We start from the raw sequence: 22,337 nt of genomic DNA, 5'->3' as shown, positions 1-22,337 counted from the left end.
TTTCACCTTATAACCCAGTGGTTTTCAACTTCCCATTCTATTTTCTTTCTTCACAGTTCACCTACCTACTGCCCACTTCCTCGTCGTTTGCAATATACTCGTCGTTTGCAATATAGGGCCCATCATCCTCGTTGCGGCCCCTCTTCAAATGTAGGCAAAGTTTTAAATCTAACTAACCAATTAAAAAAAGTCTTGGTGAGAAAATTTTAAACTACATTAGTATACATTGTTTTTTAAACTTTGATAAGCAAAACTTTCTTATGAGCAAGCACAATCCCCTAGTATTACCCAAGTCGCCACCAAGTTATTGCCCTCTTTATCTTTTCCTATTTCCCTTCCTTTTCATAATGTAAAATGTTATTTGAAATATTTTCTAAAAAGTCTAAAAATTACTTGATAAATCTGTCAGTTTAAAGCTTATAGGAAACCTTTTATATGAAAAATATTATAATATAATATTTTTTGCAAACCTTTTTGAATACTATTTTCTGAAAACATCACTATTGCATTTTTTAAAAATTTACTTAAATAACTTTTATTGTAAAATTTTTAAAAATAAATTTCAACCAAAGTTATAAACTAATTTTCTCTAAAAATATTTCAATGACTTCTCCACTAAAAGTGTTAAAATATCTTTTACGTAAAAGCTTTTAAGATAACTTTTGCGAGTAAATTATTGAAATATCTTTCCCTGACCAGGGAGTCCCTCTGAAGTCTGAAGTTTCATGATGAGGAGTGAGGACCATGGTAGGCATATCATTTTGTAATTTCTGTTGTACTAATTGGGCGGTGCTTTTTCTAGGGAAAAAAAAGAAGCCACCCTCTGTTGGTCTCAAACGAATTTGATACGGAACAGATTTAGGGTTACAATGAAAACAATGCTCTCTTTCAATTTTCAATTGAAAAAGTGATCTCTCTTTACAATAGGGTAGGACTCCCCTTTAATATTGACTCTTAGCCTAATTTACATTCCTAAAGTACCCTTATTCAACCACTATATTCCTGAAATATGCCGTACATAAAGGTTGTTAAGGAACATGTGTACAAATTAAACTTCTCCACGTGTTCACATTTCTCACGCCACCTGCCTACTAGCCTTGGGACTTCACCAGTATCTTGAGCCAAACGCCTACCCTCGAGGTACCAGCATCGTAATGCCTTGATGAAAAACCTTAACCTCAAGCAACTCCACTTTGAGCCCATTCCTAAGTAGGAAATAAAAAGGAAATAGACCGGTGTTTGGAATTAATCCCAACACTCGAGGGTTAGTTTAATGAGAATTAGCTGTTATTGTCGTCATTCGTTACCCTCGAAGCCTTCCACGGATTTGAGACCATACGAGGGTTTGAAACTTATTCTAAGAAGCGTCTTCGTATTTCTACTGAACATGCGAGGTTAAGGGATTCCATTCTCCTCGTTGTTGGTGTACAACTTGCGAAGTTAAGGCTTTTTTTTTTTGAAACGAGCCAGTAGGAGAGCTGCTGCTATATTAAAAGAGAGGAAAAGCCCGACAGGCCGTATACAAACATACTATACAAGCTGTACACTCGCATCCCTGAAACGGGGAGGCAAAACTCCGCTATGACAACTAGTACAAAATGGAACACTCAACCTGAGAGAAAGTCCCCCAAGTGTTTAGCTCCCGCAGCGACCCACATCGCAGCTTGGTTCTTGATGCCGTCGGTTATCTGGGTAACCGTCTTATCTTTGTGTTGGAAGATCCTCCGATTTCTCTCTAGCCAGATCTCCCAAAGAACAAGGATAATGAGGGTCTGCAACCCTTTCCCCCCGTTCCCCTCGGCCACCGGGCTAGCCAGCGATGTCCACCAATTATGTATGGAGTCGTGCCTATCCCAGCGGCTTGGATCAACATTAGGGCATTGCGTCCATGTGTGAATTTTCATCCAAATTAGCCGTGTGAAACTGCAGTCGGCGAAAAGGTGATACCCTATCTCCTGCGCTGTGCTGCAAAGGGGGCAGGTTGGGTTACTGGTCCATCCCCGACGCTGGAGTCTGTCCGCTGTCCAAATTCTATCTTGCACGGCCAACCAGCTGAAGAATTTGCACTTTGGTGGCACCCATGTTTTCCAGATTAGGTTCTCGAGATTAGTTGTCATGGATCCTATGAATTGTACTCTATATGCCGATTGTGTGCTATATTTCCCATTTGGCGTGAATTTCCATGTGATGGTGTCCGGGATGCCTGGCGTAAGGTGCAAGCGGTTGGTCTCAACCCATAGTCGGTAGTACTCAATGAAATATGTGGCGGTAAATCCTTGATGAAGAAGGTTTAAATCTCTTATCCACGTGCGATTTGTGACTGCATCATATAGTGTCCTGTTCTTCCTTCTAGAGATATGATATAGATTTGGCGCAATGTCCCTTGGCCTTTGTCCACTTACCCAGCCACTGTCCCAGAAGGAAGTCTTGTTGCCATCTCCCACTGTGATCTTGGTTGCCGCCGCAAAGAGTTTGCGGTCCGTTTGGGAGCAAGGGATGTCCTGGCTCTCCCAGGAAGGTCCATCATTCATCCAGTCCTGCCAGAGCCACTGTAACCGCAAGTCCTGGAGAATTTTCCGAGGTGCAACACACCTAGTCCTCCTCCCCTCCTAGGCCATGCAGATCGTGTCCAATTCACTTTGCATTTCCCGCCTGTGAGCAGCTCCAACTCCGCCCATAGGAATTTCCTTCGCTTAGCATCGATAATCTTCAATATCTCTTTGGGCGCTTTGAGGGCCGACAGTAAGTAAACCGGTTGAGTAGTTAGTACCGATTTGACCAAAGTGAGTCTGCCAACTGTCGTCATGTTTCTACCACTCCAACTATTTAACTTGGCCACGACCTTGTCTAACAAGGGTTGGAAATCTACAGCTTTCAGTCTCAGTGTGGATAGTGGTAGCCCAAGGTATTTGATTGGGAAGGCTCCCCTTCTCATCGGTAGATTTTCCAGTACCACGTCCAATTGCATGCCTTCGCAACAGATAGGGACGATAGTCGATTTGCGGAAGTTTGTTTTGAGACCTGTTGCTTCCCCGAAATTTTCCAAGATGTTAGTTAGTGCATCAATTTCCTCTTTTCTTGGTGCTATGAATAATGCCGCATCGTCCGCGTACATTGAAATACGGCATGTGGGCGCCCTTTCGCGTAGTCTGGTAAGGATGTTCATATCTGTCGCTAATTGCAGGATTCTTTGTAGGGGATCGATCGCTATAACGAATAGCAGCAGTGATAATGGGTCACCTTGCCTCAACCCACGGCCATGTTTTATTGGTGGGTTCGGGACTCCATTTAGGAGGACGCGTGAGGAAGAAGTAGACAGAATGGCTGCAGTCCAATCGCACCAGTGCGCGGGGAATCCCAAGTGACGCAGAAGTAGGAGAAGGTAGTCCCATCGTATGGAGTCGAAGGCTTTAGCGATGTCCAATTTGAGGAAAATAGCCGGCACTTTGTTTCTGCGATATCTTCTTGCCGTACTTCGCACTGTCATAAAGTTGTCATGGATATTCCGCGTCTTAATAAATGCGCTTTGGCATTTGGAGACAATTGCATTCATGTGGGGTTGTAATCTCAGTGCCATAGCCTTCGTGATGATCTTGATGAACGAGTGAATGAGGCTTATAGGCCTGAAGTCCTGCACGGTGTTCGCCCCCTCTTTCTTCGGGATGAGTATGATGGTAGCTGTGTTAATTAGCTGGAGGCTGTTGCATCGGAGACCGTAGAACGTGTTTACTGCTGCCATTACATCCTGTTTTATGGTGCTCCAGCATGATTTTAGGAATAACCCCGTAAACCCGTCCGGACCAGGGGCTTTATCCCCTGGCATGCTAAGGATTGATTGCTTGATTTCCTCTTCGGAGAATGGTGAGTTTAGAAATGACAGATCATGCTGGTTGAGGCGAAGAAGGTCCCAATTGAGGTCCACTATGCGTGGTTGGGGCTGCTGCATGGCTGCCGTAAAAAAATCTTGTATGTCGGCCGCTTTTTCTTCGTGTGTGCACTCCCAGCCATTTTCTCTTTTAAGCTTCGGTATGTAATTTTTGCGCTTCCTGGAGTTTACTCGCCGGTGAAAAAAACACGTATTAGCGTCTCCGAGTTTAAGGTTTGAGCTTCTGGTTGCTTGATTTTTGCGCGCGCGCTCAATTATGGCTAGCCCCATGACCCTTAGCTTTAGTCTGCTCCGCAGGGTTCGCTCAGCCTCTGTAAGTTGCCGGTGCTCTTGCGCTATGTCGAACCGTAGAATCACATCCAAGGCCATATGCAACTGCATTCTCGCATCCGGTATGAGGCGTCCGCTCCACTCTCTTAGTGCGACAGCTGTGGTGTGGAGCTTGTGAAAGAGCTTGTGAAAAGGCTCGTGATGTGGCGAGTGTGTGGTCCACGCACGTGCTACAGTTTCCGTAAACCCCGGGAGCATTGTCCAAAAGTTCTCAAACTTGAAGGATCTAGGGCGTCTGGGGCCACTCTGATTGGAGAGCAAGATAGGACAATGGTCGGATAGGGAAGTTGAAAGAGCGTGTAGAATGTGTGTGTTGAATGCGTTTTCCCATTCCGCATTTGCAAAAACTCTGTCCAGTCTAACAAGTGTCGGGCTTTGCCTCTCGTTGCTCCAAGTGAATTGCCTATTTTGAAGATGTATCTTGCGTAGATCGGTGTCATCTAGTGCTTGTTTGAATAAATTCATAAGCCTCAGGTTTATCTTGTTATTATTTTTGTCGCTTGCTTTGTAAATAATGTTGAAGTCGCCTAGGACTAACCATTGAGAGCTGCGTTGAGGTCGTTGTGCTTGTATTTCTACTAGGAACTGGGGTTTTTCATTGGATTGTGTTGGCCCGTAAACCACGGTGAGCGTGAACGAATTCTCCGTTTCCTGCATTGCTACTGTTGCTGTTATGTGATAAGTTCCTAGCACAATGTCTGTGAGCGCAACGTGGGAGCTGTTCCATAACAGTAGGATGCCATCCCTGGTTCCATTAGGTCCCCCAGCCGGCTTGTATGAGTGGCTGTCAAGCCTGGAGCCTCCTAAATAACTTGCCGTGAATTGGTCAATATTACTTAACTTGGTTTCCTGAAGGCATGCGATGTGGCAAAGGGTTGATGAAATGGTCTCCCGTACTGTATCTCTTCTCGCTCTCTGGTTTAGGTCTCTCATGTTCCAGCACAGGATTTCAAGATTCATGAGGGATTTGTGAAACGCTTGTCCCTGGTCAGCTTGTCCCAGGGAGCAACGCATACCCACTCCATGAGGCGGTACGTGCACAAGCATTGCAGCACCCACCCACTCTTAGTATATGCAGTGCCCACTAGAGTTGACATGCTACCATTGCTCGTGACACTGAGCACCAGCTACAGAGAAACACCACGTCCAAGCAGGAAGCATAAGGCAGATAATGCACCAGATCAACATCATAGCATTGTTGCATACAAGCAGCAGGCAGCAGCCAGCAGGCAGCACAGACATACTTCTCTTGGTCAACACACGAAGGGGACGAATTGCACAAATAAGTAAAACACCATAGCATTGTTCAGGTGGCAAGATTACATTCGAGCTGAACTGTAGCATAACTGATACGATGATTGAGCTGCAGAAATTAGTGATTGCAGATGTTGTAGTTAACATGATAAGTAGCAAGACTCTATGTGGTTGCTGCGTTTGGATCAGATGATGGCCTGCGTAGCTGCAGTCGCTGCAGCAAAGGCCCCTCCGTGGATGTTGTTGGCGTCTTCCCCTTCTCCCTCCTGAGCTATGTCCCCCTGAAAGTCTTCAATGGCTTCGCCGGCCACCCTGGCCATTGCTTCATCGAGCTCTTGAGCAGTAGGGTCATCAAGGTTGAAAGCCGCCGTCAACGCCGCAATAACATCTTGAGGCACCGGAACCTGGAACATAGACAAGTACTCCTGCAAAGCAACCTCGATGGGCTGTAGATCATCAGTGAGTAGACCTAATTTGCGACAGAGGTTATGTTGCGCTCTTTGAACTGCCGGCATCGGCCTACGATTTGAAAGTCTTGCACTGCGGCGTACCGTCGACATGTCAAAAACGCGTTTTGGTCGTCGCGGCTTGGGCGCCTTGCCCTGCTGGTGCTGCGTCTGGTCCTCCTTGCCTGCCTCCGTTGCCTGGAGCTGAAGCACCTGTGCCAGCTTGGTGAAGAAGGCGCTGACCGCAGAGGTTGGCCCGGTCATGCTGCTGACGTTTGCAGTGCTTGTTGCTGCTCCATCTTGCTGCTTCAGCACCTGCTCGATATGTGCATTATTAGAGGGGCAGTGGTCCCTGTCGGCTGAAGGTGACAGCGGCAGTGGCAGCTCGTGGGTGATTTGCTGGAGGTGCACCTGGAGGCTGTTCAATGCCGCCTCCACCTCCTGGACCGAGATTGGGTCTGCAGTCGTGTCCTGCAAATCATTCAAGCCACCTGTGTCGCCGGGGGAGGTGCGCGCCATCTGTTCAAGAGTAGGGGGGTAAAAAAAGGTGTGGCTGCTGGGTGAGATGCAATCAGCTATTAGAGGTGTAGACGAAGGTGGCGTTGGAGGCTCCTGGTTCCAGCCGGGCGAGAGCTCCTGTATCGTAGTTGTGTCCCCCATGGGTGAGTTGTGGCTGGGCATTGCTAGGTCAACTTTGATGCGATCGAACGCTTGTGAAACATTGACCGTTGGCTGGCTGTTCTTGTCTTTGCACCGCTCCCCGGACCAGACTTCATCCCCTTCGTGCGTAAGGTGAAGAGCATCGGCCAGGATGGCCGCTTTGTTGATGTAGTTGTACAGGATGGGCAGTTGGGGAGGATTGTCGTCGGTCTTCCCATCTTGCCTGCATAGAAAGTTTGCAGCTGCCTCCTTCATATTAGAAGCACGGTTAGCGAACAGGAACTTTAGTTCAAGCACTCTGGCATCACGGACAGGGCCGAACAGGGAGAGCTGATGAGGCATGGAGGTGCCGCTGGGGTGGGTTTGGTGCTGCCGCTCCCCGTGCTTGCTCTCGCCGCCCCAGTTCCGGCGCCTGGGCGAGCGGTCACGCTCACGGCCGGTGTCGCCGCACGTGCCCTTGTGCGCATCGTGTGCGCGTCGGGTACGGTCACCTCGCCCGTGCTGATCGTGGTCGTCGTCGTCATCGTTCCGCCGGCGCCAGACGTTCCACCTGCTAGTGGGATGGTCGTTGTTGTAGCTCCTCCGCTGGCGATCCTCCTTTTTGTCGCGCCGATCGCTCTCCCCCGCCGCACTGCTCCGACCATGGCGAGGATGGTCAGAGCGCGAAGGCGAAAGTTGGCGCTCTACACGTTCCACCCGTCGAGGTCTCGTCTCCCCGTCAATGCACCCAAGGTGCCAGGGAGGGAGCCGGCGGATCGACGACGTGCAGGATGTCCGGTCGTCAAGGTTGACGGACGCGAGGGTGTAGTCCTGGATCTCCTTGAGGTGAAGGATGACGCAGTGCTTGACGCCACACTGCCATTGTCCCGGCGGTGTCTTGGACACCATCATGTCCTCCAGCCTGGGGTCGCGCGCCCGGCCGGTGAACGTGAGCCAGGCACACTTTGGGATGGAGCTTGGGTTAGCTGTCCAAGCCCAAAGGTTGATCGTCTTCATCTCGTGCGGTTGCTCCAGGTTGGTGTCGATGGCCTCAAGGGCGCAGGTGCTGCCGATGAGCCGTTCCACAATGTCAGCTCTCCAGGCATGCATCGGCATGCCATCAAGGCAAAGCCTGACACGGAAGAGGAGCGCTACGCCTTCAGCATCACGCAGGCTTCTCCACTTGGTGAAGAAGACTTCCACGCCGGAACCTGTAGCCTTCCCCTTCTGGAGAGCTTCGGTGTAGTGGTGACTATACTTAAACTTGATCAAGAAAGCCTCAGGAAAGTGGCGTGAGACGGTCACCTCTCCGTGGCGCAACCTGAACTCCTCCCTGATGGCGCGTTCGACGTCGCGTGGGTCGACAGGTTCCCAGCCACGCACAGCCCAAGTGACCACCGCCGTCGTCTCCTACTCACGCAGATCGGTGTCGATGTCCCCAGTTGCTTGAACCAGGCAATCCACCTGCTTCGGCCTAGTCGCAGGGTCGCCGAGCCGTGACATGGTCGTCGAGGGTGCGGGTTCGGCGGCTGGGGCAGGTGCTGGCGAGGAGGCAACCGGATCCGGCGAGGTGTCGGCTGGTGGCATGGCGGAGACCGAGCTTGGCGTAGGGGTAGCTGCTGACGAAGAGGAGGCCGAGCTTGGTGACAAAGGGGTTGTTGGCGAGCTGGAGCCCGAGCCTGGCGAAGATGCACCTGTGAAGGCCGAGCGTGGTGAAGGGGGGGGCGCGTCGATCCTGCTCCCTGGCAACCTCCGCGCGACGGGGAGGGCGCTGCATAGACGACCTTGTGCTGAGGCGACGGCCAGTGGGGCAGAGCTTGGTGCGGTGACCGTAGCGGAGGCAGAGGTAGCACCTAACGGGGTCGCAGCAGGACACGGTGTGGTGACCCGGGGCCAAACAGACGAAGCAACGCCTGTTTGTTCTGGCCCGAAAAGCTTGCAGCGTTGGGGAAGGTTGGAGCCGGGGGCGTTCACTGTCGGAGTGTCGATGGGGAGAAGGTCGGCCAGGCGGACTTGAATGGCGCCCTCTCCTCCACTAGTGAGGCTGTCTGACGGCCGTCCAGCCATCCTGAAGAGTGAAGAGGTCGTCCTTGGGCCGCGCTCCGGTCACCTCGGGCACAGCTTCAGAGGCAGCGGGGTGGGAGATGAGTGGAGAAGTCGCGCTGCGGGAGTAGCTGCTCCGGACGAGGCGGTAGTTGGGCGGAGAAGACGTACAGCCATGGGCGAAGTTACTGCAGCAGGTGGGAGCAGTAAAAGCGGATAGAGGAGCCTTACCAGGCGCCGGCGCATGATCACCCCTGACAACTTGCGCGTAGGAGAGAAAGGGCCGGGCGGGGCGTAATTGCTGCGGATCCGGTGAGATTCGTGCTGCGGAGTTTACCTGGGAAGCATCTGGAGTTCTGCAGTTCAAAGTTCAAATTGACGAAAGGGGATCTGTGGGGAAAAGCAGCTGCCAGGGTCTCTGTGCAGGGGCTGGAAGCTGGACGAGGGGCCAGCGGTGGGGACGGCCAGGAGGCCGCGGAGGCTCTGGTTGCTGGGAGGGAGCGGCGCTGGGGCTTGGTCGGCGGGACGGGATGCGCCGCCGCCGGAGGCGCGCGGCGGGGGAGCGAGCTGCGGGGGCATGTCGTGCGGAAGCTGAAGACTTCTGTCGAAACAATCGTTTAAGTTAAGGCTTCAAAACCCACACCCATGTTTGAGGGTACTTAACATTTTGGCGATCCCCAACCCCCTCACTGCTTACCCAAAAAAGATGATAAGAGATCAATAAGTTGACAATCATCGCCTAATTTCTCCCATACAACGAGAAACTCGATGGACAGGAGCTCCCGCTCAATGCATTCAATGGCTGCCCACTTCTGCATTTTTCCAAAACTTTACCGGAGATTAGGTTTTTCCCCAAGAATTTCCCGTTGTGGAACTTAAATCTCTGCAAATACGAAATTACGAATTCCTCTGCACGCCACCATTAATCAAAAGAATATAGTAGCTCGCTTTTGTCACGCCTTCAAATACGGCAGAGATTCCAATTTTAATTTTACTTGCCTTGCATGGCTGCTAATTTCCTCAAATGATTTTTCGCCCTACTTGTCCGCATTCGTATATATAGCCCACCGTACCCCTTCCGTACAACACAAACAGCGCTCTCTCACAAGGTCAATCTCTCGGCATCGTCCAGTGTTCGTTCGTTCCATCAAGAGCAGGCGCGGGCCGAATGGATCCGAGACCGGCGTCTCGCCGCGCCACCGCGGCCGCGGCACTGCTGCTTCTGCTCGCCGCCTCTCCGGCGGCGGTCACGGCAGCGGCGGTCCACGGCGGCGGCTGGCAGGAGGCGCACGCCACGTTCTACGGCGACGAGACCGGAGCCGAAACCATGCGTGAGTTGATAGGGTCCACCACTGACATGCTTGTGCGTTCTACCTAGTCTTCTTCTTGCTCTAGCACGTAACAATGTAATTAACGACTGCCATGTCAAATTGCCAATGCTTGCAGAGGGCGCGTGCGGGTACGGCAACCTGTTCGAGCAGGGGTACGGGCTGGAGACGACGGCGCTGAGCGTGGCGCTCTTCGACGAAGGCAGGGCCTGCGGCGGCTGCTACGAGCTCCGGTGCCAGGGCAGCTCCTACTGCGCGCGCGGCGGCGCGCCGGTGACGGTGACGGCGACGAACGCGTGCCCGGCCAACTACTCCAAGCCCAACGAGAACTGGTGCAACCCGCCGCTGCGTCACTTCGACCTGTCCAAGCCCGTGTTCCTCCGCCTCGTCACCGACTTCCACGTCGGCATCATCCCCGTGCAGTACCGCCGCGCGCTCTGCGCCAAGCGCGGCGGTGTGCGGTTCGAGATGAGGGGGAACCGGTGGTGGGTCGCCGTGCTCGTCTTCAACGTCGCCGGCGCCGGGGATGTCAGGGCCGTTGCGGCCAAGGGGTCCCGGGACGGGGCGTGGGTGGAGATGCGGCGCAACTGGGGGCAGATCTGGGATGGCGCCGACGCGCGGCTCGTCGGGCAGGGACTGTCGTTCCGGGTGACCAACGGCGACGGCCGCTCCATCGTCTTCGACCACGTCGTGCCGCCGACGTGGACGGCCGGTCAGAGCTTCGAGGGAAAGCACCAGTTCTGAATTTCTGATCGATCTTTTGAAATGATCCATGTATGAAGAAATTTCCACGAATTAATATCGGGGGCATCTATATTTTTGTAACATTTTGATATTCTTGTTGCAAGAACCACAAAACGTGAGTGAATTTTTCAATCTCAACCGATTTTTAGCACAAAGTCAAGCACATTGTTTCCTTCCTAAAAGATGACTGGAATTTTGTTTGGACAAAATAAATAAAAACGGGGGACTGGACGTGTGTGTCAACCAAGACATGGGCTCAAACGGGAAACAAATCAAAGCCCACCTAGCGAAACAAATATTGGGCTGAAACTAGATAAGCAAAGTCCACGAAGCAAAACAAAACAACTGCCGCCCAGGAGGATGATGAGCGCAGCCCACGAGGAGAAAAAAAAAGGTAGTGTCTACCTGCTGCTACTACTGTACTAACTATTTTCTTTTGGGTTTCAGTCGAATTTCCAACAATGGGAAGGTGTGATCATACACTTTTTTGTTAACCAAAGCAAATCGACTGAAAAATTTTCAGATCACAATTACTTCTGAGGCTTCCAATTGCAGTCAGAGTACTAAATCAGCTAACTTTTTTCTTTGTGTCATCAGTCAACTTCCAAACCATATGGTAGAAACAGAAATGAGCAGATCCTTGCACGTGAGCATCTTGGTTGTGTTTCCGTGGATCCAACCAGCTCATGTAGTGTGTTGTTTTTTGTTTAAGAACTCACAGAGAAAACCAAGGTAAAAAAAAAGTCCAAGTCATTAGTTACACCACAAAATATATGGAATTACAAAAAAATAATATGTAACTGTTATTTATGAACATGTAATTAAAAACTTGCAAAGTATAAATTGATACAAGAAAACTCAAATAGGTGGAGAAAAATGAAACGGAAGAGCAAGTAGTTGGCCAACAACATTAATCTTAGTTTGTATAGTATGGAGAAAAATTCAAACAAGAGCATATAACATTTGTTCAAGTGTCATATTGAAAGTGAAACTGCCTTAATGGAAAACAAATGAAAATAAAAGTTCGTAAATACTTTAATAAAAATATAAAGATCACATATTAGAAGGTTATCTTTTAAGTCGCGTAAAGATTGTATGTCAATGTGAGATTGCCTTCTTTTTTTAGGCTGTAAGATCGCCTGTTTTTAGAGAGCACCAATATACTTAGAAAATTATCATTTCAGAAGTTTTAATCAAGTCAGTTATGAGAAGCAGACCACAGACAAAGAGAGGAATCAATCGACCCACCACCAGAATATCTGTTTGAACTAACAGAAAGATCACGTGCAATTGGCCGGGAACCACTACACTGACACGACCCCATAGCACAAGGTTGATGACGGAATAATCACTGTGCAAATAAGGCTGGCGATGTTTAGGGAGCAAGCATTGTACTGCTGGCTACCGACAATACAATGCAAGGACAGAGGAGGATAAGGAACACCTCTCCTTTTAGCTCCCAAGTCAATGCAGGAAAAGGTTTTAAGAAGATGATGATGGGATTGTGGAAGTGTGTATCGATAAACGACTAGGATGAGCAGTGAAACGTCTCCGGAAATTCAAGTCTACGCACCTCTGTGATAGTCTCAGGAAGGCTATCACATGTGAATCCTAGTACAAATCCATATCAACACAGAAATATATATAGAATAGCAACAGAGTAATAATATCATAAATATCGAGTACAACACTTCGGCTCATGCCGGTACAAGTCCATCAAAACTGAATCATGAAAGGTAAAACATCTACGCAACGGAAACACGTAGCATGGCGGATAACATCTCCATAGGAGACTTGAGCGAGGGACCATCCCTAGTCTTCCCATCCATCGTTGTCAAAGTCGTAGTCGGGCTCCGACCCTGAAAAGCTACAATCTACCCAAGAAGCGGGTAGACCATGTCAACTCCCAAAAGCAGCAAGCCAAGGAAACAGGAGAATAATACTATATGCATGGAACAACCTAAATATGGTTGTAGAGGTATATGCAGCAGCAACAGCAATCAAGGATGCATCAAAGCAATACCATCTCTAAGGTCAACACCTCACATTAAGGAAGTCATTACAAATCACCAGATCCTTCACCCAAGAATCCAGTACCCAAACACACTAGGCGATGTGGGAACTCTCTCCCCTCACATCTCAACGGCAAATACTAGTCTATCTCAAAAAGGGAAGGTAGAAGTAAAAATATAAGTCTAGCCAGAAGTAGCAGTAGTCAACAACACTATCCATAACCAGTGGACATGGACTATAGCTATAGGTTTATACACCCTGTAGAGGTTGTACAACTGTACCCGCACGGATGGAGCCTGAACGGTAGCGATCCGTCCAAACCCTACCTAACAGTCAGAGCCCTAGTAAGTGGATAGTACTCTCCTGTTTCTTCGAGTCAAGAACTGTCCTCAACTGCAGGGCATGCTGTCACCAGTTGAGGACCTTGAAGCTGTGAAACCTACCCATGTTGGGGTGCAGTCTTGTCAGAGCAGGTCAACACCTCGAACTCCTTACACTGATCCTCCAATCCGCCTACAGGCTGAGCACTATCCACCACTAGTCTCGAACCGAACCCCACCCATAACGAGGTGAACGGTATGTACGAAAATAGATACTATGACTGGTGGTAAATTGACTCAGTCCTTAGGGGCCGAGAGCGAGCACTCAACTCCATAAGTATGTGCTGAAACACCTGCAATGTACAAGTACGCCACCTGCTCCTCAATGTCAAACAAGGTACCCGCCATAGGCACATGGGGCGGAGAGAGTCCAGAATGCTCTCCCCTGGAAAGGCACTCCCCAATACCAATGATGGCTCGCTCCGCCAAAACACATCAAGGAATCACACTCACCCAAAACACACGCGAGAGTGTACAAGAAATCCCATCACCAAAGTCATGGCATATGCCCATTCATAACTCAAAAGCATGTATATATCACCAAATCCATGGCATATGCCCATCCATAACTCAAAAGTATGTATATGGATATAAGTAAGGTGGACTAGCTAGGGGTCTGTAGCTAGTCCACAAGTAGGTAACAAGGAAAACAGGATAAATAATTATCAAGGCATGACTAGAAACATAGTCTATGCAATCAATCATCATCCAAGCATCATCAATAAAGCGCTAGCAACTAAGTATGAATAGGATCTATATGATTGGGAGTGACATGACACCTTATCCATAGTCGTTGGGATCCTCCTTGGTGTAGTTGGGATTTTGAGAGTTTTCCAGGTCCTAGCTCGGGTCTGAACAAAATGAGATACGACGCAATATAAATTAATCGACATCTCATCTAGGCAAAAAATCAAGAAAGCAAAATTTAGAAGATCCAAATAATAGCAAACTAGCTACAAACAGCACAAGCTCAATTTTATGAATTTAATACAATTGGTTTCATATTTTTCAGAGTTCAATGAATTAGTTATGAATTTTTAAAGATTAAAGGATTTATTTAACTATTTAATTAATTTTGGAAAAAACATTAATTAGGGTGACACGTGTCAGCTTCTGGTTGTGCCACGTGGCAGCACGGGAGGGTGCCACGTGTTGGCTGACGTCGGCATTGACTTGGTCAACGTTGGCCGGGCAGTGGTCAACTAGGCCCCACCAGTCAACCGGTGGGCCCACTGGTCAGGGCCTCCCATGTGGGGGCCCGGCCCATGCCATGTGAGAGCCATGTGGCCAACCTATACTACGTGGCACTACCACGTGGCACACACGTGGCCACCCAAGGTTAGCCCGGGATCCGGTGTGCCGGCCGGATGATCCTGTGCGCCATGCTCGTGTAGCTAAGCGTATGGCGCTCGCTTGATTGGCTGGCGCGGGTGTGGGCGCGGCGGTGTGGCTAAGGGCGCGTGGTGACCGCGCCTATGACGTCGCAGCACAGCGCGACATTACAGCGGGCAACATGGCAACACAGCGCGGCGAGGCTACAGGCGACGCAGTAGGAGGCGCGGCGTGGCTGCGGCCCGGCCAAGGCCTTAGGCTAGGGCGAGGTGACGCGTGCGCGCGGTGCAGGGAAGCTCCCTGCCCGCGGCATGGTCAGCCACGCGCTCGGCGCCCTAGGGTTCTAGGGCCGCGGCGAGGGCACGGCTGCTCGGACGGCAACGGCGGCACCTGCACAAGAAGCACAGCATGAAGGCCGGCACAAGAAGCACGGCATGAAGGCCGGCAGCACAACGGCGACGGCAAGCGTTGGCGGCTCAAGGCGATGGCGGCTCGAAGGCCAGATAGGGGTGCCAATGCGGAGAGAAGAGGGAGCGGCGGTGCTCACGGTGGGGCGGAGGAGTATAGCATGGCCGGCTTGGTGGTGACTCGCGGTACGACGATGGTGGCAGTGCGTCCTTGGCTTTGTTCTGGCAGTGGCTACTCCAATGGATGGTGGCTCTGACTCCTCCCCACGGCGGAGGCCTCCTCTTCCTTCCAGCGCTACCTCCCTTCCTCTTCTCCTCTTTTTCTCCCTTATCCTCCTCTTCCTTTCCCTTCCCCTCTCTCCTCTCAGGCAAGCGTGTCGGTGGCAAGGGAAAAAACCCCGGATGCATGGCGAGAAGCCGGGGCTCTGCATCCTTATATAGCGGCGTGGGGTGCAGCTAGGGCTAGGGTTTGGGGGGTGTGGCGTCGGCAAGCGGGCGGCTGAGATGCGGCGGCGGCAAGGCAAGGCGAAGAGGAGGCCATCCACAGCCTCCAGCACAAAAGCGGAGGAGCAAGGGAAGGGTCACGGGCCCACGCGCTAGCGCGGACACGTCCGGTGAGCCCGTCCCATCGGGCACGCACACACTGCATGCTGCGCACGTGACACATACAGCGCGAGGTGGAAGAAGGGGCAACAGGGGCGTGGTGGCTAACGGGCGGGGCTCGCGCGTCAGTGGTGGAAAGGAGATGGAGAGGGTCGCGGCGGCCTAGCGGGTTGGCTGGGCCGGTCCGGTGGGCTGCTGCGGGAGAGGCTAGGCAGGACAGGCCGGTTGGTTGTGGGCTGACCTAGTGGGTTAGATGTTAGGTTAGGTTTTATTTTTTATTTATATTTAGTTTAAATTTTGAATTAGATTCAAAATTCAAATGCACTCATTTTTTAAATCCAACAAAATCCATAAAGTGTCAAATCAAACTAGCACATAAGTTCTGAAATTAAATTGAGATTTAATTTATTAGGGAATTTCTAGAAGAGAGTAGAATTTGTCTTCTATTTTCAAATGAGCACACAATTCAAACAAGAAGTTTTAATTTTTTGAAATTTCACTCAATTTAATATTTCCAATTTTTGGAATATTACAAGTAGACTTTGCCCTTTGCCGTAGGGTAAGCTCCAACACTACGAGAGCCCTAGCAGCTTTGTTCATCTGGCATTTCTGCTAGCCTTTTGTGCCTCGTGGATTCAGCCACACGGCGCTATTCATCTGGTGCCCTTTGTTTTTCCTAACAAAATGACATAAAGTTGTTTCAGCTTCTGCGTTCTAAGATGTTTTGTCCGCTGCAAGCTAGCGTTTGTGTTGAAAAGATTTGCATTGGATCTACATGATCTTGTGTTAACCTATTCACCTTAGATAATTCAGGATTGGACCATATGCAGATCATGCATATCCCGGTCATCTGTTAAATTTAACCATTTTTTATTATGTTAGCTTAGTGGTTATCAAATAGATTAGCAACAACCAAAAACTAGTGGTCATACTGATTGGGTTTAGTTGTAGCTATAAACTGATATTTAATCATCACCAACCGGTCTAATGAAAGAACCTAGAAATATCAGAAATCTAGAAACAGATTAAAGTTTATGAGACATGTAGGAATACTTCTAGGACTTTCCTGTTGTATACGCTCATGCCTTAGAGTCCTACTTGATTTCTACCAGGCTGTCCTACATGGACATGTACACTTTGTACTGACTATATAATGAAGGCAAGGCAGCCGTATTGGCTTGTGTCGTTCTATACTAACTCTTACATGGTATCAGGTAGCCTCCTTCTCCAATACATCTAGTTGTCGTCGAGAAAATCTTGCAATTGGCAACATCGGCGCTAATGGCGTTGTCAAGCTCCTCCGTGTTGGTTCTCTTCTCAATTCCCATGTCTGAGAAATTCACACGAGATAATTTCCTGGTGTGGCGAGCCCAGCTTATACCGGCAATCCGTGGTGCACGCCTCGTCGGGCATCTCGATGGATCTTTGGTGGCACCTCCTCCTACTGTTGTGGTGGAAAAGGTGGACAAATCAAAGGAAGAGCATGAGAATTCTGCATATGTGCATTGGGTTGCTCATGATCAGCAACTCTTGGGGTATCTCCTGTCATCTATGACCAAAGAAATTTTGGTTCAGGTTTCGTCGCTTGAGCATGCCTCAGAGGGATGGACAGCAATAACATAGATGTTCTCTTCTCAATCAAAGTCGAGGATTATGCAGCTAAGGTCTCAACTCTCTTGTGAGAAGAAAGGTCACAACTCTACCGCAGCATACTACATCAAGATGAAGGGTTTTGGTGATGAGATGGCAGCACCCGGAAAGAAGATTGATGATGATGAGCTTCAATCCTATATCCTTAATGGGTTAGGTGCTGATTACAATCCATATGTTTCGTCGATGTCTACAAAAGATAACCTTACCTTGAGCGATCTCTATGCTCACCTCCTGTCATACGAAGCCCGCTTGTCTCAACAACACAATGAGAATAATAATTAGTTCTATTCTTCAGTTAATGCCACTACCGGTAGTCGTGGTTTTTCTTCTGGAGGACGTGGTTCTTCATATGGTGGTCATGGCTCCTTCTCTGGACGAGGTCGTGGCCGCAACAATGGTCCAGGCCGTGGCTTTCATTCCTCTGGTCGTGGTTTTCCCTCTGGCAGTCGAGGTGTTGGAAGTTCTGGTGATGACTCCGATGATGTGCTGGTCTGTCAATTGTGTGAATGCATTGGCCACACAGTCCTTGAGTGCTAGATCCGGTTCAAGAAAAACTATGTTCCTCCTCCCAGGCAGAATTATAATGCCCCCAGATCTGCATCTGCAGCTGTGTCTTCCTATGGCGTAGACACTAATTAGTATGTTGACTCTGGATCCACAGATCACATTACCAACACTTTGGACAGTCTTAATACATGGGAGAAATATGCTGGACATGATCAGATCCATGCAGCTAATGGCAAAGGTATGGACATTTGTCACATTGGTAAATCTATGATTCATACTCCCAATCGTAGTTTTTCTTTCAATAATGTTTTTCATGTTCCCTCTACATCTAAAAATTTAGTCTTTGTCCATAAGTTCACTAGGGATAATAATGTGTTCTTGGAGTTTCACCCTACCTTTTTCTATGTTAAGTATCTGGACACCAAGACTCCTCTTCTTCACAGTAGATGCCGTGATGGCCTTTACCCAATGCCTCCGATTCCTTCTGCAGAAGTTCATCATGTTTTCAAACCTTCTATATCATGGTGGCATCATTGTCTTGGACATCCTTCTTCCATCATCATCAATAAAGTTCTTAGGGATAACAATCTCTCATTTAGTCGTGATTCTAGTAGTTTAGTTTGTGATGCTTGTCAACAAGCTAAAAGTCATCAGTTGCCTTATCCCACTTCAAGTAGTATCTCATCCTCTCCATTAGAGTTAATTTTCTCTGATGTATGGGGTCCGGCTCCAAAATCCTTTGGTCATTACCAATATTATGTAAGCTTCATTGATGACTTTAGTAAATTTACATGGATTTATCTTTTCAAAAATCGTTTCGAGGTGTTTCAAGTTTTTCTTAATTTTCAACAATATGTTGAATGATTGTTTGATAAAAAGATTCGTGTTATGCAAATCGATTGGGGTGGTGAGTATCAACGACTACATTCCTTTTTTCAAAAAGTTGGCATTGTCCACCATGTTTCCTGTCCTCGTGCTCATCAGCAAAATGGCTCGGCTGAATGCAAGCATCGACACATTGTCAAAGTTGGCCTTTCCCTTTTAGCTCAAGCATCTATGCCTTTGAAGTTCTAGGATGAAGCTTTCTTAACTGCTACCTATCTTATTAATAGGACTCCAAGTTGTGTCCTTGATTTCTCCACTCCTTTCACTCACCTTTTCCATGAACAACCGAACTACTCCTTTCTTCAAGTGTTTGGTTGTGCATGTTGGCCCAACCTTTGTCCCTACAATCGACATAAACTTGAGTTTCGTTCTAAACGTTGTGCTTTTCTTGGCTATAGTAATCTGCATAAAGGCTACAAATGTCTTGACATATCTTCTGGTAGAGTTTATATCTCACGTGATGTGGTTTTTGATGAGAGTATCTCTCCCTTTGCTGATCTACATCCTAATGATGGCCGTATTCTTGCATCACAAATTCTTTTGCTTTCACCACATTTGTTAAATTACAATGGGGATATGAATAATAGTGTTTATCATGTGCCTAATGCTTCACTCGAGCCTCTGTCTGTATCTTCTGGTTCTAGTCCAGGTTAACCATCAGGCGATCAACCTGCTACTGATCAAAGTCTGGCATTTGTTCATATGTTTCCCCTCTCAAATGGTGTTGTTTCCATTTCGGGGCTACACGACACGGGTGGTGTCCTTCCCGATGGAGACTCTTTGCCTCGTTCGGATGTTGCCGCTGCTACTAGAATTCGAAGCGATCCCGAGGTAGATTTGGCATCGTCGCTACCAGCATGTCCGGTTCCACCACCTGTCCAGGCGCCAGGTGATTTTCCGCCCGAATCGTCTCTGCCTGCGCCTCAGCCGCTTGGATCTTCTATGGATATTATATGTGCTGCTTCTCCTGGTGCGTCTAGGTCTGGACCCTCTACTAGATGACGACTTCCTCCCCCAAGTCCGATGAGTTTAGCTCGGCCAGTTCATGCTCCTATCCGTCCTCGCACTCATCTGCAGGAAAATATCCGCAAACCAAAAACTTCTACTGATGGGATGGTTCACTATGGTTTTCTAAGTGAGATTCAGGAACCAAGATCTCTGCAAGAAGCTCTCTCTTCTCAACAATGGAAGAGTGCTATGGATGCTGAATCTGATGCTCTCATGAAGAACAGAACATGGCATCTTGTTTCTCCTCAATCTGGTCAAAATATCATTGATTGCAAATGGGTTGACAAAGTTAAAAGAAAGTAGATGGTACTATTTATTGCTACAAAGCACGCTTGATTGCCAAAGGTTTTAAGCAACGATATGGTTTGGATTATGAAGACACTTTTAGTCCAGTTGTCAAAACTGCCACTATTCGCCTTGTTTTGTCTTTAGCAGTTTCCAACAATTGAAATATCCGACAACTAGATGTTCAAAATGCATTTCTTCATGGTGTTCTGGAGGAGGATGTTTTCATGCGACAACCTCCTGGGTATGAAGATAAAAATTGGCCTCAAGGAGTTTGCAAGCTTGATAAATCTCTTTATGGACTTAAACAAGCCCCTCGAGCTTGGTATTCTCGGTTGAGTGCTAAGTTACAACAACTTAGATTTCATGCTTTGAAGGTTGATACATCTCTCATTTTCTTTCAGCAAGGACATGTCATCATCTATTTTTTGGTCTATGTTGATGACATCATCATTGTTTGCTCAAACCATGGTGCGGTTTAGCAACTATTGGATAAACTTCGAGGGGATTTTGCTCTCAAAGATCTTAGTCCTTTGCACTATTTTTTGGGTATCGCAGTCTCTCATTGTGATGATGGCCTACTGCTAACTCAAACAAAATATGCTCATGAATTGATTGCAAAGGCTGGATTAAATGATTGCAAGCCGGTACTAGTCCTCTCTGGTGCTAGTGACATGTCATCATCTATTTTTCAGGAGTCTTGTTGGAGGGTTGCAATATTTAACTCTCACCCGTCCTAATTTATCATTTGCTATCAATAAAGTCTATCAATATCTTCATGCTCCGACAACACTTCATTATACTGCCGTCAAAAGAATTCTTCGGTATGTTAGTGGCACTGTTGGTTATGGCTCGAAGCTTATGAAGTCATCTTCTACTATTGTTAGCGCCTTCTCTTATGCGGATTGGGCTGGTTGTGCTGATGATCGATGGTCCACCGGTGGTTTTGTCATCTTTCTTGGCTCTAATCTTATATCCTGGAGTGCTCGCAAACAAGCTACGGTGTCTCGATCTAGTATAGAAGCGGAATACAAGGCTTTGGCTAATGCTACAGCCAAGGTTATTTGGGTACAGATGTTACTTTCTGAGTTGGGAGTTTCACAGCCACGTGCAGCTATTCTTTGGTGTGACAACATTGGTGCTACATATTTATCTTCTGATCCAGTTTTTCATGCCTGGGCAAAGCATATTGAGGTGGATTAACATTTTGTCTGCAAACGTGTTGCACGGAAACTTCTTGACATAAGATAATTTCTAGTAATGATCAAGTGGCGGATGGTTTTACTAAAGCTCAACTAGTGCACAAGTTACATGAATTTTGTAACAATCTCAACTTGTGTAAGTTGTGATTGAGGGGGATGTAGGAATACCTCTTGTACTAGGACTCTCCTGCTGTATACGCTCAGACCTTAGAGTCCTACTCGGTTTGTACCAGGCTGTCCTACATGGACTTGTACACTTTGTGGTGACTATATAATGAAGGCAAGGCAGCCATATTGGCTTGTGCCGTTCCATACCAACTCTTACAAGACAATCTATATGAGCACAAAATCCATGGATCCCTGGCCAATGCTGAGCATTAACTTGTCAAATTAAACAAAAAAAAGCACTGACACCATGTTTCACATCTACCAAACATATGCTCAAGAAGATTCTTCGAACCAATTTAGGTGATGAGCTCTGGCGTTCACCCTAAAGAAAGGAACAAAAGTCGTCATGGTTACCCTATTTACGGGGCCTTCTACCAACCGTGCAGCTCAGCTTTGTTCCTAGAGAGATTCCTTAACTTTCCCATGTTTATCATTGTACTCTTATTACTTCTGCATTTTGCAACCTCTAAAAGTGAGAAGGATGCGATCGGTCTTTTTTCTTTTGATAGCAACAAAGCTCTTATGGTTCCTAGTGATTAGGAGACCAGTTCTTGTGTCAATGGTGACAATCCAAACCTGTTGATTCGAAAGATGGGTACATGGTGTGCCTTTACCAATGGGGACACATCTTTCACTGCCCATTTTTTGGGATCTAAAAAGCTGGAGACCGTAGCTCTCTGTACCGAACCAGGTCTCTCTCTTTTGATGGTAGTTGTTTAACTCCTTGTTGATTTTTCAGTGATTCATAAATTCCCAAAAACTGCAGACACGCATAATGCCTTTGAATTCACAAGTGAGTGAGTGACTACTGTATGTACGTAGGAGCAGAAGATGACAATGGACGATCTTGATGGTTTGGACGCATACTTGATGGCATGAATACCGATATCGACATCATTTGGTTCTGATGTCTCCATGGAGAGAGTCGAGAGATGGAAAGGGAAAGAGAAACAAAGCGAAAACGCATCAAGGGCGCAAGTTGATCAAGGAATTGAGATGGGCTTGACTTGCTGAGTTTCTCCAGAAAGCTAAGGAGGAGTTAGACAGGTTATTTGTCATGTTGTAAACAATAAATGGAAAGAAACAGCAGATAGTAAAATAAGCAACAGAGATGGAGGCCACATTTTCTCTGAAGATGTTTCACCGTACGTTCTCTGTAGCCAGGTTGAATCTGGACACTCACGTTCCACTTATCTAGAAGCGGATCTTGAGCTGAACGAGAAG

The 22,337-nt window shown here is 48.0% G+C and overlaps 1 protein-coding gene and 1 non-coding gene across 2 annotated transcripts; both read left to right on the top strand.

Annotated features, from left to right (window-relative positions):
* The first annotated feature begins 9,766 nt into the window (after positions 1 to 9,766).
* LOC117861721 (expansin-A4-like) lies at positions 9,767 to 10,670 on the top strand. The gene is made up of 2 exons (XM_034745272.1): positions 9,767 to 9,929; positions 10,045 to 10,670. The coding sequence occupies exons 1-2, from the start codon at positions 9,767 to 9,769 to the stop codon at positions 10,668 to 10,670; spliced, it is 789 nt and encodes a 262-aa protein (XP_034601163.1).
* A 6,496-nt stretch (positions 10,671 to 17,166) lies between these two features.
* LOC117862325 (small nucleolar RNA Z247) lies at positions 17,167 to 17,302 on the top strand. The gene has a single exon (XR_004641973.1). It is a non-coding gene; the product is annotated as a small nucleolar RNA Z247 (small nucleolar RNA).
* The last annotated feature ends 5,035 nt before the right edge of the window (positions 17,303 to 22,337 follow it).

The sequence above is a fragment of the Setaria viridis genome, chromosome 6, assembly GCF_005286985.2.
Source record: "Setaria viridis chromosome 6, Setaria_viridis_v4.0, whole genome shotgun sequence".
NCBI classification, from domain to species: Eukaryota; Viridiplantae; Streptophyta; class Magnoliopsida; order Poales; family Poaceae; genus Setaria; species Setaria viridis.
This window is presented reverse-complemented; position numbering and strand designations above follow the sequence as displayed.